We start from the raw sequence: 19859 nt of genomic DNA on the forward strand, positions 1-19859 counted from the left end.
CAGAAGAATTAGAAGATTCTTCTGTACGTGTAGACTTTCTGAACATAATACTGTGTATAATGAATGGCTTTTCCAATTCATTGGCAATACATCCACAAACTCACACTGCAGAAAAGCTTCCATGAGTACTATCAATGTGGATTGCCTCTGTTTGCCTCGGTTCATTTTGCAATTGTAGTATGACTGACATGATAGGAAAAATTTTAATGCAACCAGAGTGGTAAATCTGACTTCTCCCAGTTCTCTTCCAACATGTGAAAAACCCTCTTCTATAGTAAAAGGATGCTATAAATGTGGTCCATGCAATACATGATCTTAAAATCACACGCCTCTTAGGAGAGGCAAAATAAAACTTGAAGAAGGAAGGAAAAATGAAAGTCAATAAACTGACATTACCATGAGATCTGATTACTTTTAAAATTATACCGAAATGTAAAATTAATTCACAGGGATAAAAAAATTAATCAGTGTAATGAATGTGGTATAACTTTAACATGTGCGAATTATCGTTGCAGGAAAGAAAGAAGATACACTAGAGGAAAACCTTCTTTATTTACTCAGTGTGGTAAATCATGGTCATGTCAAAGTCATCCTCAAGGGCAAGAAATAATTCCTGCTGGAGAGAAACCATATGAAGATATTCAGTATGGTGAAGCCTTTGTAAGTCACAGTAGTCTCCAAATTCATAATAGAACAAAAACTAGAGAGAAACCGTATGAATATAAACAATGTTTTACGATCTTTGAACATCAACGTTCTCTTCAAATTCATGAGAAAATTCATACTGGAAAGGAACCTTATGAATCTCAAAAATGTGGTTAAGTCTTTGCACAGCACAGTTCTCTTGACAGGCATAAATTAATTCATACAGGAGAGAAACCTTATGAATGTAGTCAACATGGTAAAGCCTTTGCATTGCATGGGAGTCCTCAAAGGCATGAAAGAATTCATACAGGAGATAAACCTTATGAATGTAATCAATGTGGTAAAGCCTTTGCACGGCATGGGAGTCTTCAAAAGCATGAAAGAATTCATACAGGAGAGAAACCTTATGAATATAATCAATGTGGTAAAGCCTTTGCACAGCACAGTCATCTTCAAAAGCATGAGAGAATTCATACGGGAGAGAAACCTTATGAATGTAATCAATGTGGTAAAGCCTTTGCACGGCATGGGAGTCTTCAAAGGCATGAAAGAATTCATACAGGAGAGAAACCTTATGAATGTAATCAATGTGGTAAAGCCTTTGCACGGCAGAGTTCTCTTCAAAGCCATGAGAGATTTTATACAGGAGAGAAACCTTATGAATGTAATCAATGTGGTAAGCCTTTGCATGGCATGGGAGTCTTCAAAGGCATGAAAGAATTCATAGAGGAGAGAAATCTTATGAATGTAATCAATGTGGTAAAGCCTTTGCATGGCACGGGTCTCTTCAAAGGCATGAAAGAATTCATATAAGAGAGAAACCTTATGAATGTAATCAATGTGGTAAAGCCTTTGCATGGCATGGGAGTCTTCAAAGGCATGGAAGAATTCATAGAGGAGAGAAACCTTATGAATGTAATCAATGTGGTAAAGCGTTTGCAGAGCACAGTTATCTTCAAATGCATGAGAGAATTCATACAGGAGAGAAACCTTATGAATATAATCAATGTGGTAAAGTCTTTGCATGGCACGGGTCTCTTCAAAGGCATGAAAGAAGTCATACAGTAGAGAATCCTTATGAATGTAATCAATGTGGTAAAGCCTTTGCATGGCATGGGAGTCTTCAAAGGCATGGAAGAATTCATAGAGGAGAGAAACCTTATGAATGTAATCAATGTGGTAAAGCGTTTGCAGAGCACAGTTATCTTCAAATGCATGAGAGAATTCATACAGGAGAGAAACCTTATGAATATAATCAATGTGGTAAAGTCTTTGCATGGCACGGGTCTCTTCAAAGGCATGAAAGAAGTCATACAGTAGAGAATCCTTATGAATGTAATCAATGTGGTAAAGCCTTTGCATGGCATGGGAGTCTTCAAAGGCATGGAAGAATTCATAGAGGAGAGAAACCTTATGAATGTAATCAATGTGGTAAAGCGTTTGCAGAGCACAGTTATCTTCAAATGCATGAGAAAATTCATACAGGAGAGAAACCTTATGAGTGTAGTCAATGCGGTAAAGCCTTCACATGGCGCAGATCTCTTCGAATGCACACAAGAATTCATACAGGAGAGAAACGTTATAAATGTAATCAATGTGGTAAAGCCTTTGCACAGCACAGTCATCTTCAAAGCCATGAGAGTATTCATAGAGGAGAGATACCTTTTGAATGTAATCAATGTGGTAAAGCCTTTGCACGGCACAGGTCTCTTCAAAGGCATGAAAGAAGTCATACAGAAGAGAAACCTTAGGAGTGTAATCAATGTGGTAAAGCCTTTGCATGTGACAGCTCTCTTCAACTGCATAAAGGAATTCATATAAGAGAGAAACCTTATGAATGTAATCAATGTGGTAAAGCCTTTGCACGGCATGGGAGTCTTCAAAGGCATGAAAGAATTCATACAGGAGAGAAACCTTATGAATGTAATCAATGTGGTAAAGCCTTTGCACAGCACAGTCATCTTCAAAAGCATGAGAGAATTCATACAGAAGAGAAACCTTATGAATGTAATCAATGTGGTAAAGCCTTTGCACGGCAGAGTTCTCTTCAAAGCCATGAGAGATTTCATACAGGAGAGAAACCTTATGAATGTAATCAATGTGGTAAAGCCTTTGCATGGCATGGGAGTCTTCAAAGGCATGAAAGAATTCATAGAGGAGAGAAATCTTATGAATGTAATCAATGTGGTAAAGTCTTTGCAGAGCACAGTTATCTTCAAATGCATGAGAGAATTCATACAGAAGAGAAAGCATGGAAGAATTCATATAAGAGAGAAACCTTATGAATGTAATCAATGTGGTAAAGCCTTTGCATGGCATGGGAGTCTTCAAAGGCATGAAAGAAGTCATACAGTAGAGAAACCTTAGGAGTGTAATCAATGTGGTAAAGCCTTTGCATGGGACAGCTCTCTTCAACTGCATAAAGGAATTCATATAAGAGAGAAACCTTAGACAGCCAAGGCTACACAGAGAAACCCTGTCTCGAAGAAAAAAAAAGAGAGAAACCTTATGAATGTAATCAATGTGGTAAAGCCTTTGCATGGCACAGGGATCTTCAAAGGCATTAAAGAATTCATACAGGATAGAAGCCTTATGAATGTAATTAATGTTTTAAAGCATTTGCATATCACAATTTTCTTCAGAGCCATGAAGGAATTCATACAGGACAGAAAATTCATGAATATAATGTCTGTGGTAAAGCCTTTGAATGTCATGGTCATCTTCAAAGGCATGAAAGATTTCACACAGGAGAGAATCTTTATGCATGTATTTCATATTTTGAAGTCTTTACATGCCTTTACATACGAGAGAGAAATCCACTCAATGTAATTAATGTGAGATAGCCTAGCAGTCCAGAGTATCTCACAGACTTGTTCTATGAAGCAGGAATTTTGAGGAACCGGCCCACCTAGTCTCTACAGAGTGGGACATCTGTTTCCCAGTGTCATGCTTGTTCACCATTTAGATAGTCAGTGTGCTAGCAGCAGTAAAGAACAGTTGTTTGATTCAGTGGCTATTTGGCCACATTTGTTTCATAGATGTCCATCAGCTTATTCAAGTATATTGGATGTGCCCCCCGAAGCAGCTGTGTCTCTCTGTCAGGAAAGGCCTTTCTAATTAAATGCCATATTCTGTAAGTCTCTGAGGTGTTTTGAAGACCATCTATGTATTTACCATAATGAATAACCATACACATCTATCTACGTATCTATCTATGGGTGAATTACTTTATTTATCTTGGTTTCTCTAAATAGACAAACATTGCTTGTTTCTAGCTATGCACAGTCTGCTTAATCTTGAAAATTTACACAAGAGACTAAATAAAGCTTTTCCTGTAATTAACTAAACTAGTATATAACAAGGCTACAAGTAAGATTTCTAGGTGAGTAACTACTGACTTGCATCTCCAACCATCCTGAGCAGCTTGGAAGAGTTCACGTTCATAAGACTAGAACTATATCAAATGTGATAAAGGAGTAGGTGCACAGCACGTCTGCAGTAACAACATGCTGTTAATAATACTGCACCAACTGTGAAAGCCCTTTCCAAGTGTGTTTAATCCTTTAAGCACTGCTATTGTCTTAACTCACCACACTGTCCTCCTGGGCCACCTAGCTTGTCTTCGAGAAATGACCATTTACATTATTTTAAAATTTAAGTCACCATTACTATAACTGCAATGAACATGAGAATTCTGATACCTCTAAAACTAATTTAAAGTGCATTGAAACTATACTCAGAAGATTGCATGTATCCATAGCAATTCTGTCATTTTATGAGAATTCGAGAATGCTGCAAGAAGACTAGCAGAGCCAACTAGCCTAGATCCATGTGGACTTACAGAGATGGAAGCAGCAACCAAAGAGCACACATGGACTAGACCTAGACCCCTGTACATATGTAACCCATAGGCAGTGTGATCATCATATGGGTCCACTAATAATTTGAGTAGGTGCTGTCTAGGACATAGACTGTGTTGGACACTTTCAATCAATGTTCCCTAGCCAGACTGCCTTGCCCTACCTCAGGGGATGTGTGAGGGCTCAGTTCTGATGAGACTTGTAGTGGTGGTATGGGTGTGAGAGCGCATGTGGGTCACTAAGGTTACACTTAAGTCCACTTTCTATGTCTTTGTGCATTATATTCCTCCAGTTCCACGTCGACAGACTTGCTGTAGTAGAATATCATGTACACTTGTACACCATAGTATACAACACTGTTTGAAAATGTGATGTCAGAGAGAGAGAGAGAGAGAGAGAGAGAGAGAGAGAGAGAGAGAGAGAGAGAGAGAGAGAAATGTTCAATTTCCAGCAAAAATTCAATGGGATCCAAACAAAGCTCCTAACAATTCATCACAGGAAACTTGATTCCAAAGCTATATGATATGAGAAAACTCATAATTTTCTATGGAACTGTGAGGAAATAGTATAAACTTTGGTACAATGTGACTCCTGAACTTACCACAAACATTGCACAATCAATATTTGTGGGAAAAAAATGAGGGAATGGAGATAAAATGCCAAATACATAAGTTTAAATTTATATTTAAGTGTTCATCAAAATACCTAAGGAAATTCCACAAGGGAAAGTGTGACCTTGACCAAGTTAACTATGATTGTATGTGTAACAAACACAGACTTCACTATGAAAAGCACTGTTACCCCTAAACTGTTCTATTTCTGCCTTGTAGCTACTACTAATCTCTCTTGCAGAGAGGCTCCATGCTCTAGAGCTGTCTCAAAATGTGAGCAGAAAGGTAGTCCTATGGCCCTACATGCCCTCATGCCCCCTTGTGGTTGCAGACAAATTCAGCCCCACTGAATCCCACAAAGAAAACAATGTTGTAGAATAATTTATGTCTGCTTCCTGCCAGATGTATTATGTCACAAGGTGTGAAATCTGCCCTGTCTGTGTACTGTGTGCAGCTGAGAACCCTCTGCTTCTCAGAAAGTCCATTTGTACCCTGAAACTGAATTTCCGTGATTTATACCATTGTGGCTGGTGGTATCAGAAAAATAAGTATTGATGAAGCATAATCCTCATCAATTACTTTCTATCTGTTCCACACTATTTATATAATTTGACACAAAAATTGACTGTAGAATGTCAGGTTCAGTACTTCTAGAAACTAGACCTTCAGTTTTCTATCTGTCTTCTTACTGCACACGAAAACCAATGCCTGTATGTGTACCCTGGAGAGTGATAGTATAAGCTCCACAGCTTTCCACTGCTTGGGCTTCAAAGCTGAGGCATCTAAAGGGAATCCACAATCAGGAAATTTAGAAGCCAATGACCTCCGCCCAGATCACCACTGAGACCAACAAATTCACAGTGTGAACCACTCTCCATCTCAGTCCCAGCAGATCAGACTCTGACATACCAGTAGACTTTCTCCTCCTGGCCATGGGGCAACTGCCTCCACAGTCGCCATGGTGTGGCATGTGGTATTCCTCACAGTTCCCTACAGCTGCATCAGAGAAGAATCCTCGAAAAGACATGGAAGCTACCTTCCTCTCAGGCCCCTCTTTCCTAAACTTGCTCAGAGTCCCTCATTAGCTTGGAAACTCCATCTTGGCCTTTGGAAGGTATCAGCTCCTCTACTGGGGGATCAGAGGTCAAATACCTCAGACAGTTGGAGCCTTCCCAGCTCCACCCTTGCTCCCTAGGGCCATACAGAGCACTACTCTGGGGAATTTGTTTTTAAAGAATTTTCCAATCTCCCAGAACATTTCTTGTTTCTTTTTCAAGGCACATACACCTTTGTTTACATATGATGTTACACACTCAATATGCAGTACAGCCATTTCTATTCCATAGCTGGGAAGTCCTACATCTGAAGCTCAGTCAAATTCAAAGAGTAACAAAGCAAAAAAGTGAATTTGAATGTAAGGTAAAGTGGAAAGGAAATAGCTGTTCCTATGCAGGGTGGAGTAAGATAGTTATAGATACGAGCCAGAGACACCAGCAAGGGCGAGGGTGTCGTGGGAGGGTATCCAGAGTGTACATGCCCATGAGTCATATGAAGAAAGGAAGGAGGGGATGATCATGAGGAAGACCTAGAGGTCAGGGTTGTAAATGGTAGAGGAAAAGCACCAGGTAACCCCAATGATTGGACTACATAAGGAAGGGAAGCTAGGAGAAGGGCAGCCCAACACTAGGCTAGAGGGTGGGGTATGCCAACCATTACCTTGCAGTAAGTAGGGACAGTGATACTAGGAGAACCTGACAGCCAGGTTTCTTTCTTTTTCTTTTCTTTTTTCTTTTTTTATAGGCACCCAGACCTTTGTCTCGGTGTTTAAGACTTAACTGTAGGGAGAAATGAAAAGGTTGAAGTAACTTCAGGATAATCTAAATCATTATTTTAAAATTTGGAACAGGTTGTATGGTCCAAAATAATTCAGAGCCTAAACATATGTAGTAGAGCACACCAAGATTTACTCCCATGTTTTTCAAACAGGAAAAATAACATTCTTGTCAGGTAGAGCTAGACTAGTGTGCGCATTTATTCTGCGTTGATAGAACTAAACAAACTTCAGAAATTTGGTTTTTAGAAATGAGTTCATTTCCTCATGCATATTGTTGATTGCCTTGGTCTGTGACCCTCTAAAAATGGATCGTTGGACTTTTACTGATCATCTTAAACTTAATACCTGACTACTCATTGCTAATACCAATTACTGTCAAATGAGTAAACCTCTCACTTTTCTTCCTCCCCATTCATGTCTGTGCTGTGACTACATCACTTCTAAGTTGGTCAGGGAAAACAATTCTTACACAGGTCCCCTTTATTTGTCACTCCCCCCGCAAATCCAAGGAGGATAGAGGACAATCATTCACTGGTGCCCCTTTCTCCTGATTTCCTAGTTAGGGCCTTGCATGTAAGGAAGTGAAGGACCGCCTTCCAGGCAGTGGGAATCAGAGGGTTAGGTGCTCAAAAAAGTCTTGACTGCACAGCATGAAGAAAGGGTGATCTACAGATGCTGATGATCTAAGCGGAAATAAATATGAAAGCCTCTGAGAAAAAGAATGACTATTTTAATTATTGGAAAACATTGGCATGAGCAGAAACAAATAAAAGATTAGAGCAGTGATACATAGAAAAGTGAATTGTAAAAACACCCTCAATTGACTTTTTAGAAAGATCAGCCGGGCGGTGGTGGCGCACGCCTTTAGTCCCAGCACTCGGGAGGCAGAGGCAGGCGGATTGCTGTGAGTTCGAGGCCAGCCTGGACTACAAAGTGAGTCCAGAAGAGCCAAAGCTACACAGAGAAACCCTGTCTCGAAAAACCAAGAAAAAGAAAGAAAGAAAGATAAAGATAATTTAGATGCTGAGATCTTTAACCTGACACACACAGCTACAGCCAATGACCCCTTAACTGAAATTGCAATAGCCACTGGATCAAGCTAACCTAACCAAATTGTAACCCATCATCCAACCAGCTTTTATTCACATGCATGAATTAATAAAGCTGGCAAGTTACAAATCCACACACCCTGCTAGAATCAGGTTCTTCTTCACACTGGGGACTTCTGCCTGTAGCTGACTCTCAAAATTTAGTCTGTGATCTAGCTATTGTCTACTCCGTTTCACTGGGCATTTACTGCAGACCTCTGTTCTGTTCTGAAAGCAGAAACTATGCTCCACATGTTACTGAAATGGTCAGTTGATTACATTACTCAAATGAGTTACTTTGTTTTTTTTGTTTGTTTGTTTTATTTTTAAGACAGTGTTTCTCTGTGTAGCCTTGGCTGTCCTGAACTCACTTTGTAGACCATGCTGGCCTGGAACTCAGTGATCCCCTGTCCCTGCCTCCTGAACATTGGGATGAAAGGTGTGTGCCATGACCGCCAGGCCCCTACTGGGCAGCCACCCTGAGCTCACCAGGTCACAACTGCTGAACCTGTCTGTTCTCCCTTCACCGTGTTCAGGCACTTCCCTTCTTCCTGGGATCAGGGTGCATAGCTTGCAAAGCCTATCCTTCAACTTGGAGCGGAGTATTCAATCTGTGCCACAACTGAAAGGGTACCCAAATATTCAAAATTAAGGAGAGAGTTTAGTAAACAAAAGTTTTGCTTTTGTGGCTTCATGCTGTGTACAGCTACCTTTCACATGATAGATATGAAAAACAGCTGGGACCAAAGAAAGATTCCTTCTATCAGTCCATTCATCTAGAGACCCGTGACTAACATAGCTGTGCAATTGTTTTTCACTTTCCCACTCGGCAAGAGTTGTAGGCTAACAACAGTGTTTCCCAGTGTTTGTCATCTGTTTCCTGCTTTTCCCCCATGATTGTCTCATAACTCCCTGGTAAAAAGAAGCAGTAGTTTGCCTGTACCTAGCCTGAAGACACAAAACTAAAGTCTTGTCTCCTAACATTGCTCTTACCAGTGGGACATATGGATGACTCCACTGCAAGTTGAGAAATGGGCTCTTCAAGTTACCCACGTAGATAGAAGAGGAAGCAGGGGAAGTGGCTACTGGTTATGTGATTTGTTGAGGTCAGGGTCACTGTCCACAGAGGGGAGGAGCAGGAGGCTGTGCTGAGGAAGCACAAGCAGTGTGTCCTCCCCGGGTTAGTTGGGAAGACAGATCTTGAGGCCATTGGAGAACAGTGCTACTGAAATGTAAGTCTCTACAGCTCTGGAAAACGTTTGGCCGTGGGTAGGAAGCTTGGGCCTGCAACCATGATTCTGTGCCCCTCCAGAGCATGCTAACCTGGAGAAGTGTATATGTCACTCAAGACGAAGTGGCCAATCAGGTGATCCAGCTAGAGACACGCCCCAGGTCATCTGGGGAGGCAGGTTCTTCCGGTAGTCTTGCTGAAGAGTCAGCTTTGTGACTGTGCAGACTTGGGTGGTTCCTCGTGGTGTGCTCTGTCCTCTGGTGCTGGGTGTTGTGAGAGAAGCTCAAGCAAGTCCCGAAGTCCCGACATGGTGAGTGGAGGGTCACTGCCCAGAATGGGAGGAGCAGGCTGCTGTGGAGAGCTAGCTGGAGTGGTGGGGCTGTGTGGGAAGACAGACCAGTAGGCTATTGGAGAATACGCACACGTTCTACTGAAATGCCAATCTCTGCAGATCTGGAAATGTATGGCCCTCGACAGGAAGCCTGGGCCATGAATTATTGTGCTGTGTCCGTTCAGGACACTGTAATTCTAAGGGAGGTGCTCATGTCACTCGAGACTCGCTGGCCAATCAGAGCGTCTAGGTGGACCAGCCAGTATGAAGATGAGACACTTTCTTCTGGCTGCCATGCACAGGTGCAGCTCTCTAGCTGAACTTTCTTTAATGGTTCTGTGTGATGTGCTTTGAGCACTGCTGCTGAGTGCTGTGAGGGAAGCTCAAGCAAGGTCCAAAATGACAACACGGTGAGCTCAGGGTTGCTGGGGGCTGATGGGTTATCTCCACAGGTGAAATAAGCCTGTGGAAGCCAGATAGAATGTAAAAAGGGCAAGGTTACTTGGGAACTGAAATTCCTGGGCTAGTAAAGTAACCTCAGGGGACAAGGCCAGAAGAAATCGCACCCCACGCCCCAAATATGGCAACAAGGATTGCAGGTGAAGAAAGATGAAGTATCTGCCACCTGCTGTGCTAGGGAAGCCCTTGGCCCCAGGGGTGGGGCTTGGAGCATCTCAAGGAATGCTAAGAATGTGCAGAGGCTTTCCTTGCAGAGGGCAGGGTTGGAGAAAGATGTGGGATGTAACACAGCATTTAGGAGAGGCAGAGGGCAACTGCAGATGCCAACTAAACAGCCACAATGGGGGGGATCAGAAAGGTGAGCTGCAGGAGTTGGTGTGGTAGGTCCTCCCTGGGGCTGTGTGATAAGCAGAGGCCAGATGCGGCCAACTTTGGGGTCCTATCTGACTCTAGTGCCTTCTTGGACCTAGCCCTGGCTCTGGTCACTGAATAACTTCTGATGGGGCTGCATTTGGGCAATACTTTTGGAGCTTAGACTGCTGTATAGAAATGCTCTAGGAAGGATGCCAACCTTGGAAAGCCTTATTTTCTGTAGGATCTGCTACAAGTTCTGCCCTTAGTATTTCACATTTTGGTCTAAGACCCTCTCTCTCCTCTCAAGTTTGTTTCATTGTATGAAAGCTTCACTTGACTTCATAAACATCTCCCTTTTATTTCATTTCCCCCTGTGAGCAGTATACAAGATGCTATTCTTAAAAACCTTACTAGACATGAGACATAACTTGTCCAAAACCTCACCTCAGCTTTTGTACTTTCTATCTTCCACTTTGCCTTTCTTTCTCATCCTCTAGGACCTTCCACTTAGGACTCTGTCACTGATGTTTGAAGGCACTGGTGTCCTTAAGAAATACTTCTGTCACTATCATTGCTGGGTAACTGTCTTAAGTGGCTAGGCTTGCTGTGTCCAGTCCATATTTAAATTGTTCAAAACATAACCTGCAGACTAAATTTAAAGAAATTTAATGGCAGCAGCATGTACAATGCAAAATCTGTTTTTAGCTGTCATTACAGAGATTTTTTTTATTAGTAATTTTTTATTTGTTTGTATTATGATGTCTGTGTGACAAGGCATATTAATTCTAGCACAGCTGCATCTAATGTCTTGGAGAAAAGTCTTTCCAATAAAGCTATGCTAACTCAGGGGGGCCTTGACGGCTGTCTGTTTCCCAAAGAAATGGCCTTGCTTTCTTCTTGACTAAACTTCCTAAGTTCTTTAATTAAAGGAGTGTACCCCAGCAGAGTTTTGAAATAACTCATTTTAGTCAATTTGTGAACTGTCCATTTCCATATCAGGAATAAAGATTTTCATGTGGATCATGGCTTCTGTCTTTAGAACAGAGCAGGATGCACAGTTTATGTTTACACTGCAGGGTGATGTAGGACAGGGCATAACTAGCTAAGAGACTAATGTTTAGGACAGTCAGCTGCAAGAGCCAATACTATGAAGAAAGACCTGATTGGGGAAAGATGAGTGATGATGTCATTTCCCAGCATGTTAATGAAAACAGACCAGATCTGTGGGTAAACATTTTCATATCAGTTAGCTGAAGCAGTTTTCTATTCATGTTATTCATGCAGAATCAAGCAACAGGTAAACCCTTCTCTGCCATAGACTGTTTTTGTGAACTATGTATACTTTGCAAGAAAGTTTCCAAGTCCCTTTCTGAGGATCTCCAGCAGCCAGGCAAGGCTGTTTCAAGTTTTGGCCCTGGAATGCCCCTACATCATTCCCTGAGTGCCCCCTTTTTACATCTTCTGCTCACCTGGGTGCCATCTACATGTGTTCCATGAGAAGGGTTCTCAGATGTTCAGCTTGTGTTGTTGGCCTCTCCACACCTCCAGACAGCAACACCCCAGGACTGCAGAGCTGCTGTGGCTAAATCTCCACAGTGCTGGAATGAGTGATCACACTCCTGGAGAAACTGAGAAGCTGACGCCATGGAAAACGCAACAGCACCAAAAGCATCAGTTGTAGTTGCTGCTGACAGGGATCTCACAGGGTGGGATATTTGTTCAACTGGAGCTACTCTGTGAGCTCCAGTGCCAACTCTATTGTAGGTTTAGATTTTTCAAAACCTACTTTATTTAGGGTTACTAAATTCCATTATCTTCCTTTTAATCTACCAACCAGTGGTAGGGGAGAAAGAAGTTTCATAGAAAAAGGGGGTGTGAACTAGTTTAGAAGTAGTTCCTTGAGGCGATTCTATACTTCCTTGGCAGGATACCAGAAATACAGTCAAATAGGAAGCACCAAACAATACCATGAGTCAGTGACAACAGATGATAAATGCTTGTTCTGCTTGAGTTAAAGATACTTGTGTGTTCTGTTGGAGTTAAGCAATATTACCCTGCATTGTTTCTTTCTCAGGAGAAGAGTAGGGCAGTAGAACATCCCCAGTTTCCCCTACCTTAAATTATATCCCATGGAATCAGTTAAAAATGCTTTGTTTATCCACCTAGGCACAATGTAGCAGGAATAGAATTCTTCTTGCCTGGGTAGGATACAATATACCTGAAATAAAATTGATTCTTCCTGATTATCTTTTTACAATTACCCTGTGAATGCTCTGGGTCAGAGTGTCTTTTCTCAAACCCATACTTTGTTCTTAACCGGTCAGTCTTTGTTAAATGGTCAGTAAACTATCTCTGACCTGAGTTTGGTGTCCACGTGGCCAGTGTGGGCTATTCCTGAACCCCAAGAGGCCAAAGCTAGCAGGCTTCTAGGCTTAAGAAGCTTTCAGCTACAGATAAGCCAATTAAAGCAGGTAAAAATGTTAATGATGAGGCATGCCCTCATCAGAATGGCTGATTGCTATGTCTGTGAGAGATTATATTGATTGATGAGTGATGTGGGAGGCTCTTCCACTAGGGTTGCAGTATTCCTTAGCACGTGTGCCTGGGTTGGAAAAGAGATCAGGCTGCAAATAAGAGAGTGCTCAAGTAAGCAAGCAAGCCAGGGAACAATGTTTGTCCATGGTTTTTGCTGTAATTTTCTAGGTTGAGTTTCTATTCTAACCTTACAGAATGTTGGACTGTGAACTGAAAGAACCATCTAAAAAAAGCAACAAGTGGGGCAGAAGGAAATCCGGTCTGTGGGTTTAGGGAAAACACAGAACTAGGTAGCTTTATATGGCAGTCAAATCCTGAAAGAGAAGAAGGGATTTTCAAGGAGCTTAGCACCAGTAAATACTACTACTCTGTGATCTCCAGTGCCAACTCTATTGTAGGGTTCCTCTGCATTGGAAGCCTAAGATGGGCAACATCCATTCTTGCTACACCTTAAATGAATGGAAAGTATAGGCAAAGTGATTGCAAAGCAGGCACTTCATATAAAACCTGCTGCATTCTGGTCCATATCTGGCATATTTCATCTCAGTTTAGAAACTAAGGTTGGCAGGATCACCCATTGCTGTACTGTTGTTTTTAATTGTTTATTCATTATTGATACAGTATGCTGTCTGCAGCCACAAGAGGGCACCAGTTCTCATTATAGATGCTTGTGAGCCACCATGTGGTTGCTGGGAATTGAACCCAGGACCTTTGGAAGAACAACCAGTGTTCTTAACCTCTGAGCCATCTCTCCAGCCCCCTTGTACTGGTTTGTAAGACAAGAATGATGCACAATTCAAGGTCATGTTTTCTGTCTCTGTGATTTCAGTTCAGCGTTGCTCCAGCTATTAATGTTTTGCAGAGCCAGTGCCCCAGTAAGAAAACTGTGAGTTTTTATTTCACCAGGCTTTGGCTATGTAGCCCGTGTTGCATTTTGAGACCATAAGATGTTGAGATACCTAAGCTCTGAGAAATATATCATGGAGAGATGCATAAACTGAGTTAAAGTAACAAAACTGAGTGATGAATGAGAAATTGCAGTCATAGGGCCATCTATACCCTGTGAAACTGAAGCCCCATGTATCTGAGACAAAGCTAGGGTACTTGGTGTTTGAGTTGCTGGATTTTTTTTTTCTCCATCCAATCTTGCCTCACTATATGGACATTCCTCTCAATTGGAATGGGAAGGTTTATTCTGTTCCATTGTATATTGTAAAGATATAACCTGTTTAGAGATTTTAGAAAATATAGCTATGAAAAGATTTTCTGGAGTGTCAGAAGAGTCTTTGTTCTCTTGAATAGTGTATGACCTGTTGCAGACCATTAGGATCATTGAAGTTGATTAAAATGCATTTTCACTGTGAGTCCCTAATGACCAATATCAGAATATAATTCGTCAAATCAGAAAGACTCTAGGTACCGTCATATCTTTAAACACTTATCTCCCCTTTTTTGGCCATCTTAGGGGAGCTTTTGTACTAGGAGTTTACCTAGATGGTTTTTTGTGGATGAGATTGGAGTGTCTGTTGACTCAACCCATTTTATGTTTTTGTTTCTACTGTGTTGAGTTTGAAATTGTTCAGCTTCCTTCTCATGCTGTCACACATTCACAACTAAAGACTGTACCCCTAAATCACATAAGATATAGTAGAAGCAGTTAGTATTCAGTGTTAAGCTATTTTGCTAGCCTTATTTTAATTAATTATTTTTAATTAATATTTATTTTAATTAACTTATTTTAATTACTATACTAATTAATTAAATCCCTTTACAGCCTGACCTCTCCCTCCTCTACTCCCAGTCCCACCATCATTCCCCCTTTCCCCAAGTAGCCCTCCTTCTCCTCAGTGAAGGGGAGGCCACAAGTGTTATCAACCTCCCCTGGCATCTCAAGTTGCAGCACGACTAAGAACATCCTTTTCCACTGATGCCTAGGAGGCAGCCCAGATAGGAAAAAAGGGATCCAAAGTCAGACAGCATAGTGAAGATGGCTCCTATTCCCATTGTTAGGGGACCCTCATGTTCACCAAACTGCACATCTTCTATATAAGTGTAGTCAGCCTATGTATGCTCTTTGATTATGGTTCAGTTCCTGTGAGTCCCCATGCGCTCAAGATAGTTGACTGTAGGTTTTCTTGTGGTGTCTTCAACCACCCAGGATCCCACTATCTTTCTTCCCAACCCTCCCTCTAGAGAGAGCCAAGGGAAGCTACTTAAGAGGCATCTTTACCGGGAGAGGAAGAAAGCAGTTTTACTGGGAACCAGACCACAAACAAGATGATATGCCTTTCTCCTAACAAAAGCTCAATGATAGTTCCATTACTTTAGGGTTTTCTTCTGCTAAAATCAAATTAAGCTCTTAACAAATGAATAATCATAAAATGTATAGCCTTCGAGGTAAGTAAGTACTTATATAGAAGTGGATCAGGGCATAATGCTTTTTACAAACAGTATTGCTGCTGGGCAGTGGTGGCATATGCCTTTAATCCCAGCACTTGGGAGGCCTAGGCAGGGAGATTGATGTGAGTTTGAGGCCAGTCTGGTCTACAAAGGGAGTCCAGGACAGCCAAGCATACACAGAGAGGCCCTGTCTTGAAAAATAAAGAAAAAAAGAAAACAAACAAAAAACAAAACAACAACAAAAATACTATTGCTACCCAGCACATCTTCCACAGTGGGCAGATGAAAAACACAGGTTTGTTAGTCAAGGTTCTCAACATGAGCACAACTGGTAGAGTGGGATCTCATTCTGTGTATTTTGAAAGTAAATTTTTTGAATGTCTCACAACTGTGGTCCAGCTAGTTCAACCTTGGCTATCTACCAAAAGAAATGTAGAGACTCCAGAACTTGTTTGGTCCATGTGGCTGGATGTCTTATCTGGTGCTCAGTAAACTCCAAATGTCCAAAAATTAGGATGTACAGACACTAAAGGAATGAAAATTTCCTAGCCTAGACTAATGAAAACAGACAGAGAAAGAAAGCTTCCTTCTACAATATCTTCTTTATATGTGTGTTGACACCCATAGCTGTGGCCCTGATTAAAGATCAATACTATCATCTCAAAAGATCCGCATTAAAGGAAGGTCTTTCCCATTCAAGAGCCTTATTCCAGAAAACTCTCTCCAAAAAGAAAGCCTGGGGTACTATATCGTGAGTCTGGACAAGTTCATCTAGAGGTCTGCCTATTCCTACTCATGCTCAACTAGCACATCCACGTCTAAAGATGGTCGCAATGTAACAGCAGAGACATCTGCCGCCACTGTTGGGTGAAAATCATGCAGGAGTATATATAAATTATAAAAAGAAGGACACACTTGCTTTCATGGAGGACTCAAAAGAGTTCATTTTAACTAGCCCTGTCTGCTCTGACTGAGGCCTGTGAAATCACTGTAGAGAATTCCATTCCTTCTTTTTTTCTAAGCCTTGTTTTTATTTTATGATTACAGGCGTTTGTCTGTATATATTTGTACACAGTGCCTACAAAGGCCAACAGATCCCAGATCTCCTGGGGCAGAAGTTACAGCAGATTGTTAGCCACCATAAAACTTCTGAGAAATTCATAAAGCATCTTCATTACTATCTGTTGCTTTAATCCCAGGCGTTCTGACACTATCTCCTGGCCTCCCTGGCCACCAGGCATGCTAGGGGTACAAAGACATGCGTTCTGGCAAAACAGGACTCTAACGAGGATTAACTGGTATGGGGAGAGCTTGGTGCAAGGCGTGGCTACAAAATTTATACTGAGGCTCCATAGCCCAGGGCTAAATGACTTCATGACTTCCATCAAAGCCACAACACCATTTTTGGTGTTTTTGTTTATTTCTGGATTTTTTGTTTCATTTTATTTTATTTTATTTTATTTTTCGAGACAGGGTCTCTCTGTGCAGCTTCGGCTGCCCTGGACTCACTTTGTAGACCAGGCTGGCCTCGAACTCACAGCTATCTGCCTGCCTCTGCCTCCCAAGTGCTGGGATTAAGGGCGTACACCACCATGCCCAGCTTTGTTTTTATTTTTTTGAGACAGAGATTTTCTGTGTAGCCTTGGCTGTCATGGACTAACTTTATAGACCGGGCTGGTCTTTAACTCCCAGCAATTGGCCTGCCTCTGCCTCAGGATTGCTGGGATTAAAGGCATGCTCTGCCTCACCTGGCCACACCTTCCATTCTTTCTGATCCTTACATAACCAAGGTGTGATTTTCAAGGAAATGAATTGGCCTCCAAAGTGTTGGGGTTACTGGCATGTTATCTGAAACTTGTGTAATTAAAAAGCACCTGGTTGCCTGTGTGTCACAGCAGGGAAGCAGCATGACTGCTAGTCTGTCACCTGAGACATTACCTTGAACATCATGCCTGGCTCACTCCCTGTCCTTGCTGATTCCTTATCTCCTCTAAGAGCCCTCTGCTCAGCAGAGACCCACTGACTCTTCTCTCCTTGCTGGGGAAGGCGCCCTCATCCCCACCCCTCCCTCCCTTCACACCTCCACTCCACCCTCCACCCCCCAGCCCTAGCACAACTGTGGGTTTTTGTTTTCTTTTTAATCACCTTTCCACTGAGGATGTTGTGTTGATTAACTGTAGTGCTCCAAAATGATTATTTAAGTATACCGTGTTTCCCCTTCATGTATGTCTGCCCACCAGAAGAGGGCGCCAGATCTCCCTGTAGATGACTGGGAGCCACCATATGGTTGCTGTTTTGGAAGAGCAGGCAGTGCTCTTAACCACAGAGCCATCTCTCCTGCCCACCAAAATGTTTGTCATCTCTTCCTCCCAGGTTTGTTTCATATCTATCAGGTGAAAGGTTGCTACAGTTTACCTGAACACAGCATAAAGCCACAAAACAACAATCGTGTGTCCTAAACTCTCTTTAATTTGGAATCTTTTGTGTCCCCTTTCACTTGTGGGACAGACTGATAACTCCACTCCAAAATGAGCAATGGCTTTGCAGGCTGTGCACCCTGATACCAGGAAGAAGAAGGGAAGTGCCTGAGGGTTTTGCTGGGACCTCAGGCAAGCTCAGAATTTGGGACCTGGTGAGGTCCAGGTCAAAGGGTAGGCATCTTAGCAGCAGGAGGCTTGAGTGGCTGGTTCTCTCCTGGGGTGAGTGCAAAGGTAGAAATGCAGGGTCTTGGAGAACAGGTAGGAGTGCTACTGAAATGCAAATCTCTCCACCTAAGGAAAATAGACTAGTATTGTAATAGAAGCCTGTTCCAGGAGCTACTGTGCTGTGTCCCTTCAGCTCACTCTAACCATAGGGAAGTGCTTGTCTCACTCAAGACTTCATGGCCAATCACGGACTCCAGGGAAAAGAGAAAGAGTGTTCTTCTGGGTCCCATGCTGTAGTGTCCTCTGGGTACCGGAGCAGACTTGAGTGGCCATGAAAGATATGATCTGAGTGTTTGTGCTGGGTGCTGTGAGGAGAGCTCAGGCAAGGTCAGAAGACACAACATGGTAAGTGCAGAGTCACTGCTCACAGTAGGGAGGATCAGGCAGCTGAGAAGAGGAAACTGGTGTAGTGGGTCTTCCCTGGGGCTGCGACATAAGCAGCAGCAGATGTGGCCACCTGTGAGGTCCTTTTCCGTCTTAGTAATTTTCTGGACTTGGTGATGATCTCTGCCTAACTGCACCGTGTGGATTACATCTACCCAAAGCATTGGAAGAAGGAGCTTGTGAGTAGAAACATCCTTGGCCGGATTACAAACTCAGACCCTTAATTTCTCTAACTTCTTCTAAAAATTCTGTTCTTAGAATGTAACATTTCGTCTCAGCTATATTTGGAAGCCAGGCATTGTGGCGCACACCCCAAGTCCCAGCACTCAGGAGGCAAGTGGCTCGCTGTGTCTTTAAGGCCAACCTGGTCTGCGATGTGAGTCCATGGCAGCCAAGGCTAACACAGAGAACAATGCCTCGAACAAAACAAAAAACAAACAAACTATATATATGTGTTTATATATATACATATATATATGTAATTAATTTTGTGGAGGTTGTAAATGTTATCTCATGTGTTGGGTAACACTTCAGTATTAAGCTGTGACCTCTTGCTGTCCTGGTATTCATTGCATAGACGTGACTGGCAGTCAGATCATGAGATAGTCCTGTCTCAGCTTCTTGAAGATGAGATGGCATGAAAAAATACACCCAGTTTAAAAACCATTTTTATCATTAATAATCCTTTATATAATTTCTCTGACATGAGCCCAGTACTACTAAACTCTTTCTCTACCTCCTCATCCCTGTGATGATTGGCTTTTATCTTGCAAGGCTATATCCTATTCAAGGGCTGAGGAATGACACAAGTGGACCTCAGTATTCAGGATCCTTATAAAATGACTTAGTTACATTAGAACATATGTATCAGGAAATAAGTGGAGGAAGCCACAGAATTATATGAATATATTGTCAATAAAGGATACAGTCACATTGTTATCCCTATCGTGCTTTCTGTTGTTCACCGGAATGGATTATTTTAGGATGCAGTGACCTATGATGATGTGAATGTGAAATTCACTCAGGATGAGTGGGCTTTGCTGGATCCTTCCCAGAAGAGTCTCTACAGAGAGGTGATGCTGGAGACCTACAGGAACCTCACTGCCATAGGTAGGACTGTGAATTTTATGTTGCTTTTTAAAATCTAATGATAACTGTTTCTCCGTTGCTGTTATTTGTTATTGTAATGTCAACTGAAAATGAGGATGAATGAGATGAGTAAATCAGCCAGATATCTAAGGTTAACTGGAGGGTAACTTGAATTTTGCCTACTTTCCAATAATATATCATGCATTTTTGATTACTCTCTTTTAGGTTACAATTGGGAAGACCATAACATTGTAGAGAATCTTCGTAGTTCTAGAAAATATAGAAGGTAATTTTCATGTGCAAGTTGATATGAATATGTCTGGGAATTACTTT

The 19859-nt window shown here is 42.0% G+C and overlaps 2 protein-coding genes across 3 annotated transcripts in view; one reads left to right on the forward strand and one right to left on the reverse strand.

The window, feature by feature from the left end:
• The window catches only part of LOC311587557 (zinc finger protein 120-like), a 62550-nt gene that overhangs the window by 15450 nt on the left and 27241 nt on the right, over positions 1-19859 (forward strand). The window contains exons 2-3 of one of the 2 annotated variants that reach the window (XM_084764520.1): positions 19421-19547; positions 19752-19812. In XM_084764520.1, the coding sequence (XP_084620646.1) occupies positions 19421-19547; positions 19752-19812 (188 nt within the window). Of the gene's footprint in view, positions 1-515; positions 1120-19420; positions 19548-19751; positions 19813-19859 lie in introns of those variants that run through there. The other variant, XM_084764519.1, reaches the window with a different exon arrangement.
• Positions 534-3611, reverse strand: LOC311587554 (uncharacterized protein). The gene is made up of 2 exons (XM_084764515.1): positions 3151-3611; positions 534-1887 (listed from the first exon to the last, which is right to left on the reverse strand). Exons 1-2 carry the CDS (start codon positions 3184-3186, stop codon positions 859-861), a joined length of 1065 nt encoding a protein of 354 aa, XP_084620641.1. The 5' UTR covers positions 3187-3611; the 3' UTR covers positions 534-858.

This window comes from Acomys minous (assembly GCF_964271855.1).
Source record: "Acomys minous genome assembly, chromosome: 16".
Taxonomy (NCBI): Eukaryota; Metazoa; Chordata; class Mammalia; order Rodentia; family Muridae; genus Acomys; species Acomys minous.